The 24,848-nt window shown below is 45.2% G+C and overlaps 2 protein-coding genes across 2 annotated transcripts in view; both read right to left on the reverse strand.

Annotated features, from left to right (window-relative positions):
- The window catches only part of LOC141191468 (uncharacterized), a 618,018-nt gene that overhangs the window by 115,827 nt on the left and 477,343 nt on the right, over window positions 1-24,848 (reverse strand). The window lies entirely within an intron of this gene.
- The window catches only part of LOC141191486 (uncharacterized), a 35,528-nt gene continuing 11,748 nt past the window's right edge, over window positions 1,069-24,848 (reverse strand). The window contains exons 2-7 of the mRNA XM_073661385.1: window positions 12,466-12,615; window positions 12,157-12,336; window positions 11,949-12,072; window positions 11,769-11,866; window positions 11,488-11,572; window positions 1,069-2,512 (exon numbers count right to left, since the gene is read on the reverse strand). Coding sequence (XP_073517486.1) covers window positions 1,743-2,512; window positions 11,488-11,572; window positions 11,769-11,866; window positions 11,949-12,072; window positions 12,157-12,336; window positions 12,466-12,543 — 1,335 coding nt within the window. The 5' untranslated portion in view covers window positions 12,544-12,615 and the 3' untranslated portion in view covers window positions 1,069-1,742. The remainder of the gene's footprint in view (window positions 2,513-11,487; window positions 11,573-11,768; window positions 11,867-11,948; window positions 12,073-12,156; window positions 12,337-12,465; window positions 12,616-24,848) is intronic.

Genomic DNA, 24,848 nt, shown 5'->3' on the forward strand with positions numbered 1-24,848 from the left:
CACACCCCCTTTTCTATTGGCTCAAGGGTCCTTTTTAAACCCTACCCACCTTCATTGACCCCACCTCTTGATGAAGGCAGCCGTGCCGAAACGCGCATCAGGGTGAGCGCAATTGAGGGGCGTGTTCACATCCACTGTGGCTGTAAGTATTCTATAGGGTTCATGCTACACTCTTTTTGCTGCCGTTCTTTAATCTTTTTTCCTACTTAGGTGCATTTTCTAGGCTTTAATATGCATTAGGATATACTTTTACCCTTTAGCCTAAGAGGTCAGGGCAGTGATACCACTTATAAAGATCTGTTGTCCCCGGTATGAGCTATCTATATTAGTACCTATATATAGACAGCGGTGTCACTAACCTCTTATATAGCAACTACTTCTGACCTACCTCACAAGCACCTGCACTTTTATTGAATGCTTCTCTGCATTTTAACAATATATTCTTATTTTTTGGCAGCCCAATTATGTACTTACATCAGAAAAGAATCATGTTAATTTGTCTCATGCTCCTCATTAGTGCTCCTCCATTGTTTTACTATTAACTGTCTCTGTTTCTGCGATTCATATTTTTTTCCTGTATAAATTATAATTAATAACATTTTGTAATTTTTTCACTATTATATGGGACTCTGACTTGAAGTTTTTTCCTCTTGTTTCTTATGTATGGAGGAGGATGTGGGGCCCATTATACTGTATACTGGTTGGCCCACGACTTTGTCAAAGTTTTCATGTTGTGAGTTTTACATTCCTGATGTAGAATCAGTCTGGGTAAATGTACATGGACATGGCAATAATGGAAAGCTGCTAACTGGAGTTTGCTACAAGCCTCCTAATATAGCTGAACACGTAGAGGATGAAATGCTGCAACAAATTAAAAAGGCAACAAAAACAAGTCATGGTGAAAAGTGTTGGCTTGAAATTGTTCCAGAAAATGAAGTAATTCTCCCAGAAAATTATCGCAATTACATGTTTTGGTATACACGTTTATTTCCATTGCGTGTATTGGAATAACACAAGAAAACTGAGAAAATAAGGCAAATTGAACATAATTTCACAGAAAATAGGCCGGATAAAATTGTTGGCACCTTGCCAAAATTGTGGGTAAATAACTTTGTTTCAAGCATGTGAAGCTTGTTCAAACGCAATTGTGGCAAGTAACAGGTGTGGGCAATATGAAAATCACAACTAAAACTAGATAAAAAAGGGAGAAGTTGATTCAATCTTTGCATTGTGTGCATATGTGTGCCACACTAAGCATGGAGAAAACAGAAAAAGGAGAAGAGAACTGTCTGAGGACTTGAGAACCAAAATTGTTGAAAAATATCAACAATTTCAAGGTTATAAGTCCATCTTTAGGGATCCGCATGTTCCTTTGTCCAAGGTGCGCAGCATAATCAATAAATTTACAACCCATACAGTCAAATATGGTGGAGGTTCAAAGCTGTTTTGGGGTTGTTTTGCTGCCTCTGGCACTAGGTGCCTTGACTGTGTGCAAGACATCATGAAATCTGAAGATTAGCAAAGGATTTTGGGTCACAATTTAGTGCCTAGTGTCAGAAAGCTGGGTTTGCATCCTAGGTCATGGCTGTTCATACTTTACTTTCCCCTTGTTGACAGTGTGTTGCAGCCTCCCTTCTGGTTCCTCCGGAGGTATGAGAAACTCCTCAACGGCTTATTAGGGAGTTAGGTCTGTGGTGGCGTTTTTAGTTGTGCAGCTAGGGCCTTTCTTGTCTGTACAGAGACTAGTTGTGTGTAGTTGCAGCATTCTCCCCTGTGTGGGTTCTCCGGTGGTTATCAAGATGCGCGTTCTGGTTAAAACATTTTCCATATTCTGAACATGGAAAATGCTTCTCCCCTGTGTGAGTTCTCTGATGTTTGATAAGAGTTGATTTGTCTGTAAAACATTTCCCACATTCTGAACATGAAAATGGCTTCTCCCCTGTGTGGGTTCTTTCGTGCTTAAGAAAACTAGATTTCTGGTTAAAACATTTCCCACATTCTGAACATGGAAAAGGCTTCTCCCCTGTGTGAGTTCTCTGATGTTTGATAAGAGTTGATTTGTCTGTAAAACATTTCCCACAATCTGAACATGAAAATGGTTTCTCTCCTGTGTGAGTTATCTCATGCCTAACAAGATTTGATTTCCGATTAAAACATCTCTGACACTTGGAGCAAGAAAATCTATTCTTCACTGTGTGAATTTTTTGATGTTTAAGAAAAGACTTTTTCAGAGGAAAACTATTTCCATATTCTGAATGTGAAAATGGTTTCTTTGCATTAGTAGTTCGTTTTTTAATGCTTATTTTGTGACTTTGACTTTCCTTAGTAGTCGGTAATGAATCAGAAGACAGGACCTGTTTCATAGGATCAGATGACAGATCTTTGCTGTGAAGGGATGATGGTAAATCTGGAGTAATGGCATTCACTTCAATTGTATCCTGTGGGATCTCAAGATCATCTGATTTAGAAATTGAAGATGTCAGCTGTCCCTCTGATCTCCGGGTACAGATATCTGCCAAGAATAAAACCAATTCTTATTTTTTAATAAAAAATCCTTGAATTTTATATTTTTCAACATTTCTACTTAAACTGTCTGTAAATAAAGGCAAGTTATATAAAAAAAAAATCACTTATTCACCAGGACAATGACCATCTAATAGAAAACCTCATAGGATGAACCAGTGGAGCGTGGTGTTCAACTGTTTGTTCATTCTGCCTCCCCAATATAGAGTAAAAGGCGTAGGCTCTGTCCAGCCACTAAGATTAGGTAGCCTGGGACCAGTAGTACCATCCAGTCTGGCGGTATGGGTGTGTGTGCTGTCCAGCTGGAGTAATCTGCTCCCTACTTCAGCCATTTGGAAAGCACCGCACCCTACTAAAGCTGGAAGCATATTGCCGGAAGCTGCCAGATCCAGCCTTGTTCTCCTCTGGTTCAGTCCTCTGTGCTCAGCTCCCGGCTTGTGTATTTGGTTCCTGTTGTGACCCCGGCCCGTTTACTGACTACTCTTGTGTCTTCTGATTTTGTACTTTCTCTGCCCTCCTGGTTCTGATCCGGCTACCTGACTATTCTTCTTCCCATCTCACTCCACAGAATAGCAGGTAACACCGTGGCCCAAGCCTAGGGGTCTCTGTGTAAGTCCAGATCCATGTAGAGGGGTTAAAGGGTGATGAGCAAAGTAATTTGTGAAATCTGTAAACAGGGTAGATAGTGACAAGCCTGTTTGCGGTGGCCATCTTTTGAGCTGCCAGGTGACCATGAACAGCGCCCCCAATACATTGTGTCTGCAAACTACTCCAGCAAGATCTGCATTCAAATAGCTAAATTGCGCTCCTTCCCTTCTTACCCTGCCATGTGCCCAGACAGTAGTGTACAATCGTATACAGGGGATTGTCAGATTCAGGAGAAATTGAAAATAATTTGTAAGGTCCATTTGTTTCCTATTAATTTTGGAATACTTCACAAAAAATATCACAACATAAAGTGACACACGTCAAATTTGAAAAATGGGGCCAGATTAGGAACATAAAACTGTCTGCAGGAAGGGGTTAAATCAGAGGATTACTGAAGTCAAAAACTGACTATAGACAATAAAACATCTACTGAAATGATCAAACTGAACAGTCTCCATCAGAGAAAAAGACGTAGTTACTTACCGGTAACGGGATTTCTCAGAGCCCATGATGGACCACGGAGAGAGGGGATCCGCCCTTCAAGGACAGGAAACCTACAGATAAAAGGGCGGTGCCTCTCTCCCGCATCAGTTGTTTACAGACCATGAGAGGACCACCAGGTTAGTAACACAAAAATTTTACAATTTAAGAACTCGTCACACACCACGTGGCTACAACAAGTAACTAATAAGTGTGCGCACCCACAAGTGAAGGGAGGGAATGTACGGGTGCCGTCATGGGCTCTGAGAAATCCCGTTACCGGTAAGTAACTACGTCTTTCTCCTTCCCCCATGACGGCACCACGGAGAGAATTACAGAGAAGTGACTCATTAGGGGGGGACCAGGTTGAGGGGGAAGACCAGGTTGCCGCTCTACATATCTGCTCTATCGTAGCACTGGCCTTCTCCGCCCAGGAGGCTGCCACCGCTCTTGTTGAGTGGGCCTTCAGTTTCTGCGGGGCAGCTTCCCCACGTGAGGAGTACGATAGTGTGATGGCCTCCCTTATCCATCTGGCCAGCGTGCCCTTAGAAGCTTTCATCCCCTTACGAGGGCCCTGAAAGCAAGCAAAGAGAACTATCCTCCCTACACTCGTGTCACTTCTAAGTACCGGATTAGGCACCTTCTGACGTCTAGTGTATGCAAGACCCTCTCTTTCGTGTTCCTAGGGTTAGGGCAGAAAGAAGGGAGGGTGATTTCCTGGGACCTGTGAAATCTTGACGCCACTTTTGGTAGATAGGCAGGGTCGGTTTTCAGAGTAACCCTATCCTCCAAGATTTGTGTGAAGGGGGGGCCTGCCGATAGGGCCTGAACTAACCCTACGTGCGGATGTGAGAGCTACCAAGAGTGCTGTTTTGAGGGACAGAATTTTTAAGAATGCTTCCGACAGAGGTTCAAAAGGGGGCCCCCGTTAAAGCTGAAAGTACCAAGTTTAAATCCCAGGGTGTAGTATTTCGAGATGGGATGGGTCAGGATCTAGCTGATGCTTTAGTAAACCTAGATACCCATCTATCCCTAGCTAGATCAAAATTGTAGAGCGCTCCCAGGGCCGCAACTTGAACTTTTAAAGTACATGTGGCCAGGCCCTGCTCCAAACCCCTCTAAAAATTCCAGGATAGCTGTTAATGGAACCTCCCCACCCAACCGGGAACCTGAGACTGAAAGGAATTTCTTCCAGGTTTTCCTGTACAGTTTGGTGGCCACTGGTTTTCTACTTTGAAGTAGTGTGGTAAGATTTGGGGACAAACCTTTGTTCTTCAGAAGAGCCATCTCAAATTCCAGGCTGTCAAGTGTAAGCTTGAAGCCCGAGGATGGAGAACCGGACCCTGAGAAAGAAGGTCCGGAAGCTCCGGAAGAACCCATGGGTCGGAGATTGATAACCTCCTCAGCCACGAAAACCACACCCTTTTTGGCCAAAAGGGGCCTATAAAAATTACCCTAGCTTTCTCTTCCCTGATTTTCCTCAGAACAGCTGGAATCAGAGCGGTCGGAGGAAAAGCGTAAGCTAGCGGGTAACTTCACGGGATCATGAAGGCATCCATGGCTACGGGGTTCCCTTTGGGGTCTATGGAGCAAAAAGAGTGTGTTTTCTTGTTCCGATTGTTGGTGAACAGATCTATGGAGGGATGACCCCACATTTGTACAATCTGCCGAAAAACTGACTTTTAACTCCCACTCGCCCTGCTTTAGCTGTGTCCAACTCAGAAAGTCTGCGGTGCGATTTTCTATCCCTTTTACGTGTAGGGCTGATAGGGATTGCAAGTTCCTCTCGGCTTAGCGAAAGATGACCTCTGTCGCCTGCATTAGGGAATGGGACCGTGTACCCCCCTGGTGGTTCAGGTACGCCACTACTACTCAGTTGTCTGAAAAGACCCTCATGAGGTGTCCTTGTAGTGTGTGCATGAACTCCCAGAGTGCCAGCTCTACTGCTAGGAGCTCCTTCATGTTTGAGGACACCAGCTTTAGGCGTTCTGTTCAGACCCCCTGAGCTACAAGGTTGTTGAGGTGAGCCCCCAAGCCCCCGGGACTTGCATCTGTGGTCAGGACTTGTGGTGTCGGGATTGTCCAAGGAATCCCCCGGGATAGATTGTGTATGTTCCCCCACCACTCTAGGGAAAGTGTGGCTTCTGCAGATAGCGTTAACTGCCCTTCTAAAAGCCCTTTTAGGGCTTTTTCTGCCTCTAGGATTTCCCACTGAAGGGTATGTATTTGAGCCCATTGGAAGGCCGGGAAACATGCGGTCAGGGAGCCTAGAAGGGACATGGCTTTCCGAAGGGACATAGACGGGTGGGACTTTGCCCATGATATCTGGCCTATGATTTTGTGAATTTTCCCTGAGGGGAGACGACACTCCTGTCTTTTTGAATCCAGCACGATGCCTAGGTATTCCTGTATCTGGCATGGTTCTGTTTTGGACTTTTCCAGATTCAAAAGCCATCCTAAGCGAGTCAAGGAATCCATGACCTTTTCCAGATGGGATTTGCAGTCTAGGAAGGAGCTGCCTATTACCAGGAAGTCGTCTAGGTATGGGACGACTAGGGTGTTCTGTTCCCTTAGATGAGCCATCACCTCTGCAACAACTTTGGTGAAAACCCTTGGGGCTATGGCGATGCCGAATGGGAGGGCCGAATATTGATATTGTTTGACCACTCCACCCATAGGAACTGCTTCCCTGAGGAACTTCTGGTAGTCTTTGTGTATCGGGACGTGATAATAAGCGTCTTTTAAATCCAGGACGGCCAGGAAACAATCGGGAAACAGCGGGCCCAAATAGAAACTCGCCCTCACAGGGGATGGAGCACAATCTAGATTTAGTCTGTAGATCCCCTGGCCAACATTTGAGCCAGAGGGCTCGTCTAGCCGCGCTAGCGAGCCCCGTCACTCTAGCACCTAATCTGACGGAGTCCACCGAGGCGTCAGCTAGGAAGGCCGCTGCCCCTTTCATTATCGGGAGTGTTTCAAGAATTGTGCCTCTAGATGTTTTCTGCCTCAGTTGTGTTTAAAGCTGATCCAGCCAGACCATTAATGACCTGGCCATACATGTGGCAGCTACCGCGGGTTTTAACCCCCCCCCAGCGGCTTCCCAGGAGCCCTTTAGGAAGGTGTCTGCCTTTTTATCCATGGGGTCTTTTAAGACGCCCATGTCCTCAAATGGAAGGGAGTATTTCTTTGAGGCTTTGGCGACATCCAGTTTTGGCGCTTTCTCTCAAAAGGAACATGCAGGGTCCTCAAACGGGTACTTTCGTTTAGGAAAAAGGAAGCCCTTCCTCTCCGGTCTGTTCCACTCTCTCTTAATCAGAGAGTGAACATGTTAATTTAGTGGAAAAGATCTCCTCTTTTTTTGCTCTAGACCGCTGAACATTACGTCTTGGATAGATTTTTTGGGCCGGGGATCTGCTAACCCCATGGTAGACCTGACTGCCTTAATGAGGCTGTTTCCTCGATAGAGGAGGACGGAGCTGCTTCCCTATCTGTAGACGAGGAAGAGGAAGAGATGGAAATGTCCGAATCTCCGCCAAGCTCAGAACTGCTAGAGCCGGACTTGGGGGATATGTTTTTAGTTTTCCTTAACCTTTTCCCCCCTGAAAGGATTTAATGGTGTTTTCAACCTGCGATTTAATTAGGTCTCCAATTTCAGAGGCAAATCTTGGGGTTCCCTCGCATATAGTTTGCTCAATGCAGGAGCTGCAGAGTCTCTTATCCCAAGTAGTGGGCAAGGCTTCAGTGCATAGTGCACAGGTCCTATTTTTTGTTTTCCTTGTACTCTTTTTTCCCTATAAGAGACAAAAAGAGAGAGAGCGAGGGCCCCTAGTTACAACATGGACTTTCACAAAGCTCACTTACCAACCAGAAGGAAGAGCGGGTACCGGTTCAGGAGGTGGAGCAATCTTTGTAGACGGAGTCCTCCTGGAAGATGCTGAGGTGGAGTCCTTGCTGTGCTGCGATTTGCCGGAGCGCCCGCTTCCACTGTTACGGTCCTGGTGCCCCGTTTTTTCCGGCTTCTTCTTTCGTTGGGCTGGCGGTGGTGGTGGCGACTGAGGATGCAGCTCTTGCTCCTCAGGCAGCTCCTGGTCATTCTTTTTTTTTTTTTCCTATATAGCGTATATTATAAATGTATATAATTAAGTTTTCTTTTCCTTTTTTTTTTTTCCTGACAGCTTGCCAGAGCTACTGGCGTCCTCCGCTGTCTTTTAAGGCACTGGGAGTCCGTCCCATAGTGCCTGTGGTGACCCGGCACCCCCTCCTTTCCCGCACCTGCGGGAGGACGTCTGCGCAGACTAGCTACCCAGTCATGCATTGCGGCGCCACGCGATCCGGGGGCGCCCCGCGCATGCGCGGGGGACTCAGAAGTTGAAAAGAACGCCGCCAGGCAGCGCCGCGCTCCCACCTGCCGCAATCAGGGGGGTCCAGCACAGTCCTCGGCGGGCCCAGACAGGCCCTGTCCTCTTCGTCTGGACACCCCTCCGCACACCCTAAAGGCCCACTGACCCCAGCGGTGGCGCATCAGGACACCGCACCAGCCGAGGCAGGGGACCCCCGCTGCCGGGATCGGACTGGCCAGGCCTGGCATCCCACGACGTCCATCTTCTGGCACCCCGCAGGTATGCCTCCTCCGGAACTGTAGGATCCCGTCAAGGACAGGAAACCAACTGATGCGGGAGAGAGGTACCGCCCTTTTATCTGTAGGTTTCCTGTCCTTGAAGGGCGGATCCCCTCTCTCCGTGGAGCCGTCATGGGGGAAGGAGAAATGAGTAACTAGTGATGAAACCTGTCTGGGGTAACTAGACTATGGGGCTCGGTGCCTGTAGGATCCCGTCAAGGACAGGAAACCAACTGATGCGGGAGAGAGGTACCGCCCTTTTATCTGTAGGTTTCCTGTCCTTGAAGGGCGGATCCCCTCTCTCCGTGGAGCCGTCATGGGGGAAGGAGAAATGAGTAACTAGTGATGAAACCTGTCTGGGGTAACTAGACTATGGGGCTCGGTGCCTCTTGGCAATCTAAACTATCGTAAGGGACAATATTTTCTGTCAGATAAGTGTCAAGAAGAAATATTGGACATTTTAAGTGATGTTTTTTACAATACTGCAGAGCTGAAGTGTCTTAATTTTAGATCTCTGGCATTTGGAAGAAGCAATGGAGACCTTCATTCAAAGACTACCATGGAGTTACAGACTCACATAAGTGAGGCCGGCCGATCCCACCACAATCAGACTATCATACAGAATGAACTTGTAAAAAAAAGAAAGAATATATAAACATTTAACATCCCCAACAACAACGTATGTATGAAGGGAGAAATCCAACACTAAACAGGAGTCGCACTCATTTATGGTGGACCATTGGAGGTATGATGAGTCCTGACCAGAAGAGTAGAGAAAGTACAGTGCATTGTGAAAGTATTTGGCCCCCTTGAACTTTTCTACTTTTTGCCACATTTCTGGCTTCAAACATAAAGATATAAAATTCTATTTTTTTTGGGAAGAATCAACAACAAATTGGACACAATCGTGAAGTGGAATGAAATTTATTGAATATTTTAAACTTTAAAAAAAAAATAAAAAATGAAAAGTGGGGCGTGCAATATTATTCGGCCCCCTTGTGTTAATACTTTGTAGCGCCACCTCTGGCTGCAATTACAGCTGCAAGTTGCTTGGGGTATGTCTCTATCAGTTTTGCACATCGATAGGCTGAAATTCTTGCCCATTCTTCCTTGCAAAACAGCTGGAGCTCAGTGAGGTTGGACGGAGGGCGTTTGTGAACAGCAGTTTTCAGCTCTTTCCACAGATTCTCGATTGGATTCAGGTCTGGACTTTGACTTGGCCATTCTAACACCTGGATACGTTTATTTTTGAACCATTCCATTGTAGATTTTGCTTTATGTTTGGGATCATTGTCTTGTTGGAAGATAAATCTCCGTCCCAGTCTCAGGTCTTTTGCAGAGTCCAACAGGTTTTCTTCCAGAATAATCCTGTATTTGGCTCCGTCCATCTTCCCATCAATTTTAACCATCTTCCCTATCCCTGCTGAAGAAAAGCAGGACCAAACCATGATCCTGCCACCACCATGTTTGACAGTGGGGATGGTGTTTTGAGGGTGATGAGCTGTGTTGCCTTTACGCCAAACATATCGTTTTGCATTGTGGCCAAAAAGATCGATTTTGGTTTCATCTGACCAGAGCACCTTATTCCACATGTTTGGTGTGTCTCCCAGGTGGCTTGTGGCAAACTTCAAACGAGACTTTTTATGGATATCTTTGAGAAATGGCTTTCTTATTGCCACTCTTCCATAAAGGCCAGATTTGTGCAGTGTATGACTGATTGTTGTCCTATGGACAGACTCTCCCACCTCAGCTGTAGATGTCTGCAGTTCATCCAGAGTGATTATGGGCCTTTTGGCTGCATCACTGATCAGTCTTCTCCTTGTTCGAGATGAAAGTTTAGAGGGACGGCCGGGTCTTGGTAGATTTGCAGTGGTCTGATACTCCTTCCATTTCAATATGATCGCTTGCACAGTGCTCCTTGAGATATTTAAAGCTTGGAAAATCTTTTTGTATCCAAATCCGGCTTTAAACTTCGCCACAACAGTATCTCGGACCTGCCTGGTGTGTTCCTTGGTTTTCATAATGCTCTCTGCACTTGAAGCAGACCCCTGAGACTATCACAGAGCAGGTGCATTTATAAGGAGACCTGATTACACACAGGTGGATTCTAGTTATCATTACCAATCATTTAGGACAACATTGGATCCTTCAGAGATCCTCATTGAACTTCTGCACTGAAAGTAAAGGGGCCGAATAATATTGCATGCCCCTCTTTTCATTTTTTATTTTTTTTAAAAAGTTTAAAATATCCAATAAATTTCGTTCCACTTCACGATTGTGCCCCACTTGTTGTTGATTCTTCCCAAAAAATTAGAATTTTATATCTTTATGTTTGAAGCCAGAAATGTTGCAAAATGTAGAAAAGTTCAAGGGGGCCAAATACTTTCACAATGCACTGCATTAGTGCCCCCATTTCAGGAGAGATTGTGCAGGAATCTGAATTCTTTAGGATTGAATACATAATGGAATTTATGATGTGGAGTGAATCCATGAAACCAGGGCTCGAGCCATGCCACCACATCTCCTGCAGGCGTGAATAAATGTATATTACAGCCATCAGCCACGCACAGCTTAGAGAGATATCATGGCACAGGTGTAATGTTATTTATGTAGTTTATCAAGATCCTGTTTGAAGATAGTTTGAAAAGTCAGAATAAAGGGAAACTCCGTTGTTATTGTACAGAAATTCACACTTGGCCCTCACTGCACATTTAATATTGTGGATCATAAAAGTGAAGTTTGGCCAGAAAGACTGGACCTGGTCTTGTAGGGACCATATGAGCACATTCAGCCGCACAGAAGGGAGAGAAGGTAGATTCATCCAATAAGATATCAGGGATCTAGGAAGCCAACAGCATCATCACCCTCCGCTTTCTCTTACAGGCCCATCAGAATATTTTTCTTCAAGTGATTTTCTCACTTGTCAGCACTTTCTACGTACGCTGTCATTTGGCTTTGTAGTTTACAGATCTGGGCAGGTAACGGTCAGCGTCTACTAATACCAGGGGGTAGGTGGATCCTCCAGGTTGTAAGTTCTATAGAAAAGGGCTTTTACAATTACACAAAGTAAATTGAATATTTTCGGATGAAGGAGAATGTTGAGGCAAAATGGTGATCACACGATTGTGATAAGGCCGGACTACACGACCGATAAAGCATCCACAGCCGGTGACTGAGAAGAATCTGTGACTTCCCTACATTTAGTGGTTACTACTCACCTGGGTATGTAGGAATCTCCTCTTTACACCGCTCATCACCCCTCACATATGTCTCTGTAGTATTAATATGGGTCAGATCTTCACCCTGAAACAAATATTATAAAAGTCACAGACAGATGGAGAAGTCACATATATGATCAGCTCTAATCCTGCCATCTCCACCATTCTCATTACACAAGTATAAAACATAATAATGGTGGATAAAACAAGACTGAAGACATGACTTTTACAGCCGTCTACACATCATAGGGGAGATCTCATGACACCTTCTCTCCATCTACCTGATGATCCTGAGGAACATTGGGATCTTCTTGTTTACAGTCCTGTGGAAGAAGAGGACGGGGACATCTCTCTGGTGTTGTCCTCTTACTGGATAGAGCTGGAGGAAACACATACAGGACTGAATTCATTCTTTACATACAGATAATTATAGGCCGTGTGTATTTAGTTCTGTCTATTACCTGGTGATGTGAGGGGCTGGGGAACCTCCATCATGACGTCCTTGTACAGATCTTTGTGTTCTTCTAAATACTCCCACTCCTCCATGGAGAAATAGACGGCGACATCCTGACACCTTATAGGAACCTGACACATACAATGATACCGTCATCCCCCCCGATCCCTCCATAGCGTTACTGTATAATGTCCTAGCATTCCCAGCAGTGTCACCTCTCCAGTCAGCAGCTCAATCATCTTGTAGGCGAGTTCTACGATCTTCTGGTCATTGATGTACTCATGTATCAGGGGGTGAGGTGGAGGCCCCGTGACTGGGCTCAGAGGTCTTCCCCACCCCTCAGACGCAGGGTCCTGACAGCGCTCACTAGAGGTCTTCTTCACTACTGTGTAATCCTGGTTATGGAGAGACACATTAATAAATCTCACTACAGACATTTCCAGAGTCCTCACCTCTCCAGTTCTGTCCATCTGTTATTTCCATAGATAAGAATGATGTAATGTGACGTCATCAGAATCTCTCACCTCTCCAGTAAGCCGGAAGAGGATCTCTAGGGTGAGGTGTAATATCCTCTCCGCCATCTTGTCTCTGTCCATATCCATCTTTGATGGGTAAATCAGGAAAGTTTTCTTATATAGACGATCTTCACTGAGAGGATCCGATATTGTAGAGACCTGAATGAGCAGAAGATGAGCCGATGTAACATCATAAAAATCCTGTGTAATAATAATAATTACTGGAGATAATAAGGGAAACATATGAGGAGATTTATTATTTTACAGTATTTAGTTTTTTCTTTACATCTAGTAATAAAACCTTTATATTTTAGGCCACAGACAACAAGCAATTTCTTCCTCGAAGTCTGCAGCTGGATACGTTTCTCATAGACTCACCTTCCATAATGCTAATTCTCGTCTCATTTTCCATCACTGGAATTGGCATTAGCAATAATGCAGGAGAGATTTATTTCATGTGACATGAGAAATAACTACTTCATGATGACGCAACATCTTCTACTACCGATCTAAAACCATATTTGGAGAAAGTCCGTCACTGACTACTTCACCACTGGCCGTCTGTATGAATGTTTCCAGTCTTCCCCGAACTGTAATCTTCTATCAAGTTAGATCTCATGTCTGATTCACACACAGAAGTTTGAGGCTTTTATAAAAGCTGTTTTGTTTGCACAAATGCCGTGGACAGAAATGATTTGATACTAAAGTCTACATGTACAGTTTATTATGGGTTTTATTTCTAGCCTTAGGCTTTCCTATATTACAAGAAAAAAAACAGAAAAAAAGCAGATATTAAAATGTTTCAAAAGAAAATTGGCACCAACAATTCTTGTAAAAAGAAAAAACATGCAAAAAGCAGAAGACACATTTTGTAATTTTTTAACATGTTATGAACTCTTTTGGGCACCAGAACATAGATGTACACCTCAGGGATGGCACAGGTGCGGCTGCAATAAAATCCCTGGCAGTTTAACCACTTGCTCCAGCAAAAAGCAAACATGGCATCTAAGAAGGTGTGACAGTTCGGCTGAATGCCCTCCTCCCCCAAGTACTGGGCCTGTAATGTACAAAAGTCTATTAGACCGGGCCAGAGGCAGAGTTCCATAACTTACTTTTTAACGCCTCCATAAACTTTAGACTAAAGTTACATGAAAGCACTGATTTTGGTCAACTATATTTCCAACAACATCACTTCCGTTGGAAGGGGGTAAGAAATTCCACCCCAAGCGGACGTCAAATCCTCCAAAAGGTCCTACTAGCAAATATCATCAAGGGTGGAACGCAAATATGCGCTCCACCCAATGGCAGGTCCTAGAAGGTTGACTATACAACACAGAATATATAGAGTTATCGGTACAATGTTGGACACAATAAATCAAACCCGGGACTAGATTAGGTGAGGGAAAGGAGAGAAAAAGGTAAGTACAAAAAAGGCCCATATTTAGTATCTTGTTAATAATTATGCAATGTCCATACATAAACATCTGATTTGATATCACAGATGGTTAAAGAGAAACTCATAAACGGTCAAACATGACCTACATCAAGGCTTAAAAAGGATTCATGTCGTATGGACAACTACCGATTAGGCTCAATGAAGCTAGAAAAGTTCAATTGTTCGTTTAGACCCAGATTCCATCCCAAAAAAATATATGCACTCACGCTGTAGGATTTTCCTATCCCAGTCCCCCTGACGAGTAGAAACAGGGACTGTTTCAATAGACCAAAAAGAGAGGGACTTCAGGTCACCGTGATGGCCATCATTAATATGTTTAGCAAGCGGAGTAGCCCTACTATTTCTGATATCCCCAATGTGTTCCCCAATTTGGACTCGTAGTTACCTTTTTGTTTTACCAATGTAGTCCTTGGGGCATGTACACATGCACATGTAGATGACCCCAATGGTCTTACAATTGGCAAATGACGTATTCTTATAAGTCCTCTTAGTGGTGGCACTGGAAAACGTATCAGAAGGTATGACACACTGACAGTAACTACAGTGTCCGCATCTAAAAGTCCCTAGGGACCTCCTCTCAAGCCACGTTCCTTCCCAGGCAGGTGGAGTATAGTGACTGAGCACTAGGTGGTCCTTTATTGATTTCCCTCGTCTATAGGTGACAGATGGATATGGAGAAATCCACTTAAAAACTGACCCAGATGTTGCTAAGATACCCCAGTATCTCCTGAGAATCCCCATGGCCTTAGCCTGCTGGTTATCAAAGGTCCTATAAGTCTCGTACCTTGACTACTATCATCTTTGTGTTTTGGTATCAAGAGTATGGATCTTTCTTGTCCCAAAGCATTATTATATGATTGATTGATTATAGTCGTGAGATACCCCCGGTCATGGAATCTCCTTTTCTGAAATCAAGGGGAGAGGAACAATTTCTCTTTAATCTCAAAAATTGACCCTTAGAGATACCTCGTTTCAAGGGGGCGGGTTGATGGCTTTCCCATCTTAGTAGGCCATTCGCTGCAGTAGGTTTCCTATAAACTGATGTCTTCAGGAAGCCTTTTATATCAATACTGATCATGACATCCAAAAAAGCTATGCTGTCGCCCCCTATTTCATATGTCATTTTTAAGACCAAGGTTGTTGACATTAAGATGGTCAATAAATGTCAAAAAAGAAGTAGAATCACCAGACCAGAGGACGAGGATGTCGTCGATATACCGTCCCCAAAATTGAATATGGGGGACACTGACGACATCCCCGTCCCCAAACACTATCCTGTCCTCCCACCAGCCCAGGAGCAAATTAGCATATGTGGGGGCACAGGGGGTCCCCATCGCTGTGCCCCTGAGCTGGTGGTAAAACTTCCCGTTAAACAGGAAATAGTGGTGTTGTAGGATATAGTCAAGCAGCTGTAAAATAAACTTATTACATAAGATGTATTCCCATAGAGCTCAAGAAAAATTCAACAGCTGCCAAGCCCGCCTCGTGGTGTATGCCGGAATACAGTGTCTCGAAATCTATAGATACTAGAATAGTTTATAAGCAAGAGAAAAATGGAGTCTTCACTAGCTTAGAACGATTATTCAAATTTTATTGCTTATAAAGATTAAAATAAGTAACAAAAAACACCCATATAACATTTATGCACAAAAATGTGATCAACACAGACCTCAAGCTGTGAGTAGCCAGTGGCGCCAATTACAATGTGATATCATGAATAGTGACTATGCCACAAAGGCATTCCTATACATCGCACATACTGATAGTATCTAATGAGTCCATAAGTTAAACCTTGAGCCAAAGGGAAGGTATAGTACCTAGTATATCTTGGTAGTTATCAGTAGGCTCAAGGGAGAATACCTATTATATAATTGGACTCATGAACATACCCAGCAGTTGGAGATGGACGCCAATGGGACCGTCAGCTTGGTGAGAAGATTCCCCATGTCCCCTACACACGTTTCGCTTGTATAAATGACCGCTTCATCATGGGGGATTCCCCCATGATGAAGCGGTCATTTATAGAAGCGAAACGTGCGTAGGGGACAGTCCCATTGGCGTCCATCTCCAACTCCTGGGTATGTTCATGAGTCCAATTATTTAATATGTATTCTCCCTTGAGCCTATTGATAACTACCAAGATGTACTAGGTACTATACCTTCCCTTTGGCTCAGGGTTTAACTTATGGACTCATTAGATACTATCAGTATGTAGAATAGTACCTGGGTCCACCATGATACCATCCAATTTGGTTATAAGATCCGTGGTATCTCTAAGATATGAAGGTAAGGCGGTAACAAAAGGTGTCAATATTTGATCCAGATATACACTGCAGTTCTGGCTCAAAGCATCAACCCCCCACATGATCAGTCTACCGTTAAGGGAAGGGTATCCCTTATGCACTTTAGGGAGAGCATAGAAGGTGGAGATGACAGGACATTTAGGCAGCAAATAATTATGCTCACTTGTGGAAAGGAGTCCAGTTATTTTCGCCTGGCGTAAGATATTAGAAAGAGTTTTCATATACGCAGCAGTGGGATCTCATCTAAGCATTTGATAGGCAGAAGTGTCCGATAAGATGCTTCGACACATCTCAACATACTGTTCCCTATCAAGGAGTACTGTATTCCCCCACTTGTCTGATGGTTTAATGACAAGAGAAGTATCCTGACTTAGACTCCTTAAGGCCATGCGTTCTTCAAAGGAGAGGTTCGGTGATATAACATTGGTTTTGGGATTAATTTTCTTAATCTCCTCACTCACAAGTTTTGAGAAAATATCTACGCTGTTGATCTCACCAACTGGTGGCATTTTTACACTCTTAAGTTTGAGGTTTGAGAAGGGGCCATCCCCTGGTTCTCTTGCCCCCTCTTCAGCCAAACCGGCCAGCAACTGGACATCCGGAAGATCCTCCTGATTGATACCCAGTTGCTGACATTTTGTTCTATCATTGTGAGCAAAGAATTTCCTCCATCGCAATTTTCTGAGAAATAGATGGATGTCCTTAATCCAGTCCAGACAAAAGGATCAAAACGAGTAACAGGTACAAAGGAGAGACCATATCCAAGAACTCTACCTTCGATGCTTGTAAGACTATGTGATTAATAATCCGATTGGTTTGATCCTGTGTCCCACATGGACACCTCAGGCTAGACATACCTGTATGACCTCCCTTCAGTTGTTGTATGTTATTGTCCTGCCTCGTAGAGGATATCGAATATCCCTGTTCTCTAAAAAAGAGGAAGAAGACGGGGCAACTGAGGAGGCAGCTGAGGGCAAGGACAAGCTTGATTGTCCCTGATGTACATGTGGCCCACCCTGCCATCTTTTTGAATGGCCTCTTCTACCTCGACCCCTTGATCTCCCAAAAGATCTATATGAATCCCTCTGGTGATACTCGTTATCAGAGGAGTCAAGTTCTGACGATGAAATATCGGTTGGTAGGGGTGGTTTGTCAGTATAAACTGGATGAGCCTTTTTCTCTCTAAAATCAGTCAGAGCCCTAACAAATCGTTTGTGCTTCCGGTCTTTAAGAGTAGTTTGTTACTTGTCAATAACCACCTTTAGATTCTCTTCCCTCGATGATGATTCTCTTTCCCTCACCTAATCTAGTCTTACGATTCAGCACCATTCTACCACCCTACCCATGCACTCCGTTCTGCTAATAACTTTAAACTAAAATCCTCCGTAATCCGAGCCTCCCACTCCCGTCTCCAAGATTTCCCGCGTGCTGCACCAATTCTTTGGAATGCACTACCCAGGACAATTCTATTAATTCCCAATACCCACAGTTTTAAGCGTGCCGTAAAAACCCATTTCTTTAGACGGGCCTATCACCTCAACACACTCATCCAACTGTCCCAGTTTGGTCCATATTAAAATTTTCTTCAAAATCATGTTCATACCATCCATGCACTGATTAGCCTATGTCTGTACTGTACACATACTGGCTGGTGACCAGTTCATGTAGTGTTATGTACTTACCCTATTTAGTATATTATGGCTGTATTATACAATATATATACCGTATTTTTCAGACCATAAGACGCACCAAATTTGGGAGGAAAATGAGGGGAGCGTCTTATGGTCTGAAAGTAACTTACCAGTGGTGGTGGAGCGGGATCGGCGGCGGCAGCAGTGGCAGCAGGTGGCGGCGACAGTGGCAGCAGGTGGTGGCAGAAGAGGTATCTACCAGTTTCTTGCTGTGAGCTTCCGCTGCGCGCGGCCATCTTTCTGAAGCTGAGATCCACCGGAGCCAGCGCATGTGCTCAGCTACGCCAGAGGCAATTTTCCTGCAGATCTCAGCTTCAGAGAGATGGCTGTGCATGCCGGAAGCCGCTCATGCCCCTCTGCCACGCTACTCACAGCAAGACACCGGCCCCGGTACCAGGCCCCAGCCACCACTCAACCAGGCCCCAAGCCCCCAGCCACCACTAACCCAGGCCCCAAACCTCAGTGCCAGCCACCATTCACCCAGGCCCCAAGCCCCCAGAGCCAGCCACCACTCACCCAGGCCCCAAGCCCCCAGAGCCAGCCACCACTCACCCAGGCCCCAAGCCCCCAGAGCCAGACACCACTCACCCAGGCCCCAAGCCCCCAGAGCCAGCCACCACTCACCCAAGCCCCAAGCCCCCAGCGCCAGCCACCACTCACCCAGGCCCCAAGCCCCCAGCGCCAGCCACCACTCACCCAGGCACCCAAGCCCCCCAGCACCAGGTCAGTAGGCACCCAGCCCCAGGCCACCAGGCGCCCAGTGCAGGCCTATCAGCACCGGGCGCCCAGCCCCAGGCCACCAGGCGCCCAGTGCAGGCCTATCAGCACCGGGCGCCCAGCCCCAGGCCACCAGCGCCAGGCACCCAGGTGACCAGCGCAAGCCACCAGTGCCAGGCCCGGCTTCCTGAAAGACCTTGCCTCCTGCGTCCCCTGCTACACGGCCCTTCCAGGTAAGATACCTATTCAGACTATAAGAGGGACCCCCATCTTATCAAAAAAAAAGTTTTTCCCTATTTTCCACCCCAAAATTTGGGGTGCGTCTTGTGGTCCGGTGCGTCTTATAGTCCGAAAAATACAGTACATTTTACCTTTTGTGTCTCCCCTATTTCCTTATAGACTGGAAGCTTGCGACCCTCACCTCTTTTAATATCTGAGTTATGCTAATTCTGTAAAGTCTGTATAAGTCCCCCCTAAATTTGTAAAGTGCTGTGGAATATGTTGGCGCTATAAAAATAAAAAATATTATCATTATTATAATTAAATTCAGACGTAAATCTAAAGCCCACTCTATTGATGTTGAGTTCCCCAACAAATGAAAAAGATTGTTCACTCGTCCCCGACCAGATGATAAAAATGTAGTCAATATATTTGTACCATACCCCAGTATATGGATGCCACCACTTATAATCATCTCTGAATATTATGGATTCCTCCCAAAAGTACAGGGATAAGTTAGCATATGAGGGGGCACAGCGGCTCCCCATCGCAGTATCCCTGAGCTGGAGGAAGTACTGCCAGTCAAAAACAAGTAAGGCAATGTGCCCACGATGCAGAAATGGAAATGCTCCGGATTTTTTCCTGAGCGTTTCTGAATCTCCCTGGCAGAAAAAAAGCATGCGGATTGTACATGCGGATTGTACATGCAGATTGTACATGCAGATTGTACATGCAGATTGTACATGCAGATTGTACATGCAGATTGTACATGCGGATTGTACATGCGGATTGTGCATGCATTTTTCCTGCCAGGGACATGCGGATGTGAAGCGTTCTTCACATGCGTTTCCGCATGCGGGTTCACAAACGCTTTCCAAGAGATTTTAGCATCACTTGGAAAGTGCTTGACAACTTGGTCACACTATATAAATCCATACAAACGGCATGGATTTATATACTGTGACCTTAAAGAATGTTTAAAAATAAAAAAATAAATCTATAGTTACATTCCGATGGCCCCCGCTGTCTTGCTTCGCTCCGTCCTGGCTTGCCGGCAGCTCGCGGTATACAGAAGGACCTGCCGTCACATGACTATGACGTCAGCATAGGTCCTACAGTTCACCGCGATCTGCCGGCAAGCAAAGACAAGGACACCGGGGGCCATCAGAAGGTAAATATAATATTTATTTTTTATTTTATTCTTTTTTTTACAGGTTCTATGGTACCCGGGTCTGGAGGAGAGTCTCGTATCGTGGGCACACAGCCTAAGAGTGAATTTTAGAAGATCCTCCATGAAGTCATTATGTCTGCTACACTCTACTGATCTTGATTTCAAGAAATGATCCTCTGATACCATCATCATGCGGTATATTACTGTACAAAGCCGCGATATCTAGTAAGACTGGCTGCTCCCCTACATGCATGTATACATGCTCGAGGGTATACATGGAGGGGAGCAGGCAAAGGAAAACCATTTTCCAGAGAGATTATTCCAACTGTAAAACCTCACACAGTACTGTGGGGACATCATACATACTGCATAAGGGGCATAATGGGGGCACTACACTGTGTGGGGGCATCATACATACTGCATAATGGGCATAATGGGGGCATTACACTGTGTGGGGGCATTATACATACTGCATAAGGGGCATAATGGGGGCATTACATTGTGGGGGCATCATACATACTGCATAAGGGGCATAATGGGGGCATTACACTGTGTGGGGGCATCATACATACTGCATAAGGGGCATAATGGGGGCATTACAATGTGTGGGGGCATCATACATCCTGCATAAGGGGGGCATTACACTGTGTGGGGGCATCATACATACTGCATAAGGGGCATAATGGGGGCATTACATTGTGTGGAGGCATCATACATTCTGCATAAGGGGCATAATGGGGGCATTACACTGTGGGGGCATCATACATACTACATTACTACATAAGGGGCATAGTGGGGGCATTACACTGTGTGGGGGCATCATACATCCTGCATAAGGGGCATAATAGGGGCATTACACTGTGTGGGGGCATCATACATCCTGCATAAGGGGCATAATGGGGGCATTACACTGTGTGGGGGACATCATACATCCTGCATAAGGGGCATAATGGGGCATTACACTGTGTGGGGGCATCACATATGCTGCATAAGGGGCATAATGGGGGCATTACACTGTGTGGGGACATCATACATCCTGCATAAGGGGCATAATGGGGCATTACACTGTGTGGGGGCATCACATATGCTGCATAAGGGGCATAATGGGGGCATTACACTGTGTGGGGACATCATACATACTGTATAAGGGGCATAATGGAGGCATTACACTGTGTATTGCCAAGTTTTTAGCAATAAGGTTCGGATACGGCTTTAAAGAAGGCAACCACTTGTAATATAATGTGATTTTATTTATAATAGTTAATTTGAAAGATAAAATACAGAATCAAAGGAATAGTATGATATTATGATATTGCGTACACTTTTCTAGATTACAGGTTACAAAGGTTAAATACTTATAAAGGTTACAAACTTACTATTAGATAGAAGAAGAAAAAGATTTCCCTAGTAGCATGTACATCATCTGTCCGGAAACTTCAGCTGGAGAAGCATTCAGCGATGGGCAGAGAATGCGTCCTAGGTCCTACACTGTGAAGAGCGTCCTCTTCACAGGTCCACAATGCTTCTGCCATAACTGAATTCTTCAACAGCTTTTATATTTTAGAAAAATGCTTACCCAACCTAATATTACGTAAGCATGAAAGTACATAGGTTATTGCCCAGCATTCCAATCCTGTGACAGTGGCAGCTATCACAGATAAGCAATGCCGGACAAAACCTGTTCACGGACCATTCTACTTCTGTCATAATGTTTACATAAGATAAGAGTAAATCCTACACCGGGTTATAAATCAGAACAAGGTTTTCTTCCCAGACAGTATATTGTGTTAAGAAGCTATGTATCAGTGAGATACAGTCACAGATAAAGTATACCTTAACACAGAATATATAATTAGAATATTGATTAATGGTTGGATACATCATAATGGGTTTCAGATAGCCACTTATATGTTTGGTACTACAATAAGCTTCTCCATCTTAAGCCATATGCCTGTAGTCTTATTTACAATATTGTGCAATCGTCTGTCTCTGGTTCTAGCAAACACAGCGTATACAAAGACTAATTCCCTTCAGTAATAAAGATTAAACCTCAGACTGTAAAGGCCCCGTCACACATAATGAGATCGCTAGCGAGATCGTTGATACGTCACGGTTTTTGTGATGCAATAGCGATCTTGCTAGCGATCTCGTTATGTCTGACAGGTAGCAACGATCAGGCCCCTCCTGGACCATTCCTGGGTCGTTGCGCTCCCGCTGGGCAGTGTGCATCGCTGTATTTGACACCTTATCAATGACCTTGTTAGCGATTCAGAACTGAGACACGTAGGCGTGAATAAATTGGACTTTTCCGCGCCCCTCGTCCCCGATTGGTGGTCGCTACAGCGTTCTCATTTTCCGCCGTGCATAAAGAAAGCAACAGAATAGCGATTCCATCCTTTGTTTCTGACCTCATGCTGGATTGCAGATCCTAGCAGAATTCTCCGGGCTGTTGATATCCGTTCATTCGATTGAGTCCTGATTTTGCGTAATTTTATGCACGCCTTTGTGACACAGTACAGTCCCTATCAAGGTGTGGATCGTTGAAATAACTGCTGTGTGAAAGAGTCCCAACGACCGCCGAGATCGTTAGTTAGATCGCTGGGGCGGCCGAAATCGTTGGGAAGTTCTGCATGTTTGACAGCTTCCCAGCGATCACTAAACGACTCTCCAGCGATCCCAAAACCGTGACGTAATAACGATCTCGCTAGCGATCTCGTTATGTGTGACGGGGCCTTTAGCAAACTAAAGCTATGTTTTAGTATGTCTGGACTAATGACCCCTAGTCTACTGAGGTAAGATACCAACAAATGCTGACATGTCTGGTTCCTATATTATTTCAATATGGATTTGAAATATAAAATAGCCATTTTTCATGTTCATACTACAGGGGGGCATCATACATACTGCATAAGGGGCATAATGAGGGCATTACACTTTGTGGGGGGCATCATACATCCTGCATAAGGGGCATAATGGAGGCATTACACTGTGTGGGGGCATCATACATCCTGCATAAGGGGCATAATGGGGGCATTACACTGTGTGGGGGCATCATACATACTACATAAGGGGCATAATGGGGGCATTACACTGTGTGGGGCATCATACATCCTGCATAAGGGGTATAATGAGGGCATTACACTTTGTGGAGGGCATCATACATCCTGCATAAGGGGCATAATGGGGGCATTACACTGTGTGGGGGCATCATACATCCTGCATAAGGGGCATAATGGGGGCATTACACTGTGTGGGGGCATCATACATACTACATAAGGGGCATAATGGGGGCATTACACTGTGGGGCATCATACATCCTGCATAAGGGGTATAATGGGGGCATTACACTGTGTGAGGGGCATCATACATCCTGCATAAGGGGCATAATGGGGGCATTACACTGTGTGGGGGCATCATATACAGTTATATGAAAAAGTTTGGGCACCCCTATTAATCTTAAGCTTAATATTTTATAAAAATTGGTGTTTTTGCAACAGCTATTTCAGTTTGATATATGTAATAACTGTTGGACACAGTAATGTTTCTGCCTTGAAATGAGGTTTATTATACTAACAGAAAATGTGCAATCTGCATTCAAACAAAATTTGACAGGTGCATAAGTATGGGCACCTCACCAGAAAAGTGACATTAATATTTAGTAGATCTTCCTTTTGCAAAAATAACAGCCTCTAGTCGCTTCCTGTAGCTTTTAATGATTTCCTGGATCCTGGATGAAGGTATTTTTGACCATTCCTCTTTACAAAACAATCCCAGTTCAGTTAAGTTTGATGGTCGCCGAGCATCGACAGCCCTCTTCAAATGATCCCCCAGATGTTCAATGATATTCAGGTCTGGGGACTGGGATGGCCATTCCAGAACATTGTAATTGTTCCTCTGCATGAATGCCTGAGTAGATTTGGGGCGGTGTTTTGGATCATTGTCTTGCTGAAAGATACATCCCCTGCGTAACTTCAACTTTGTCACTGATTCTTGAACATTATTGTCAAGAATCTGCTGATACTGAGTGGAATCCATGCGTCCCTCAACTTTAAGAAGATTCCCGGTGCCGGCATTGGCCACACAGCCCCAAAGCATGATGGAACCTCCACCAAATTTTACTGTGGGTAGCAAGTGTTTTTCTTGGAATGCTGTGTTTGTAACGGGTCTGGGAGGTGGAACCTCTGAGCAACTATACAAGGGGGCGGTCCTTGTAAGGAAGCGGGTGGCTCCCAGGGAAGACGGGCAGGTAATCACGGCAAGTGACAGGGACAGTCTCTGGGTAGAAGGGCAGGTAGTCACGGCAAGTGACAGGGACCGTCTCTGGGTAGAAGGGCAGGTAGTCACGGCAAGTGACAGGGACAGTCTCTGGGTAGAAGGACGGGTACTCACGGCAAGTGACAGGGACAGTCTCTGGACAGGCAGGTGGTCACGGCTAGTGACGGCAGAGCCTCCAGGTAGGCTAGCAGGCAGGTAGCAGGTGAGCGCTCCTAGGTGAGCGGGCGAGAGTCTCTGGACAGGCAGGTGGTCACGGCAAGTGACGGCGGAGCCTCCAGGTAGGCTAGCAGGCAGGTAGCAGATGAGCGCTCCCAGGTGAGCGGGCAGGCTGGTCCATAGACAGACTGACAGGTGTCGGAAGGCAGACCGTCGGACCGCAGGCTTGCAAGCAGGTAAACGGATATCTGGCAGGTATCAAGCAGGAATCTGGCAGGTGACTGGCAGGTAACAGGCAGGAATCTGGCAGGTGACTGGCAGGTAACAGGCAGGAATCTGGCAGGTGACTGGCAGGTAACTGGAAACGGAACCTGAGGGCTGAAGCAGAGTGAAGGCTTTGCAAC

Source organism: Phyllobates terribilis, unplaced genomic scaffold (genome assembly GCF_046119375.1).
Source record: "Phyllobates terribilis strain yellow unplaced genomic scaffold, ASM4611937v1 Scaffold_46__1_contigs__length_10046794, whole genome shotgun sequence".
In the NCBI taxonomy this organism is placed as follows: domain Eukaryota; kingdom Metazoa; phylum Chordata; class Amphibia; order Anura; family Dendrobatidae; genus Phyllobates; species Phyllobates terribilis.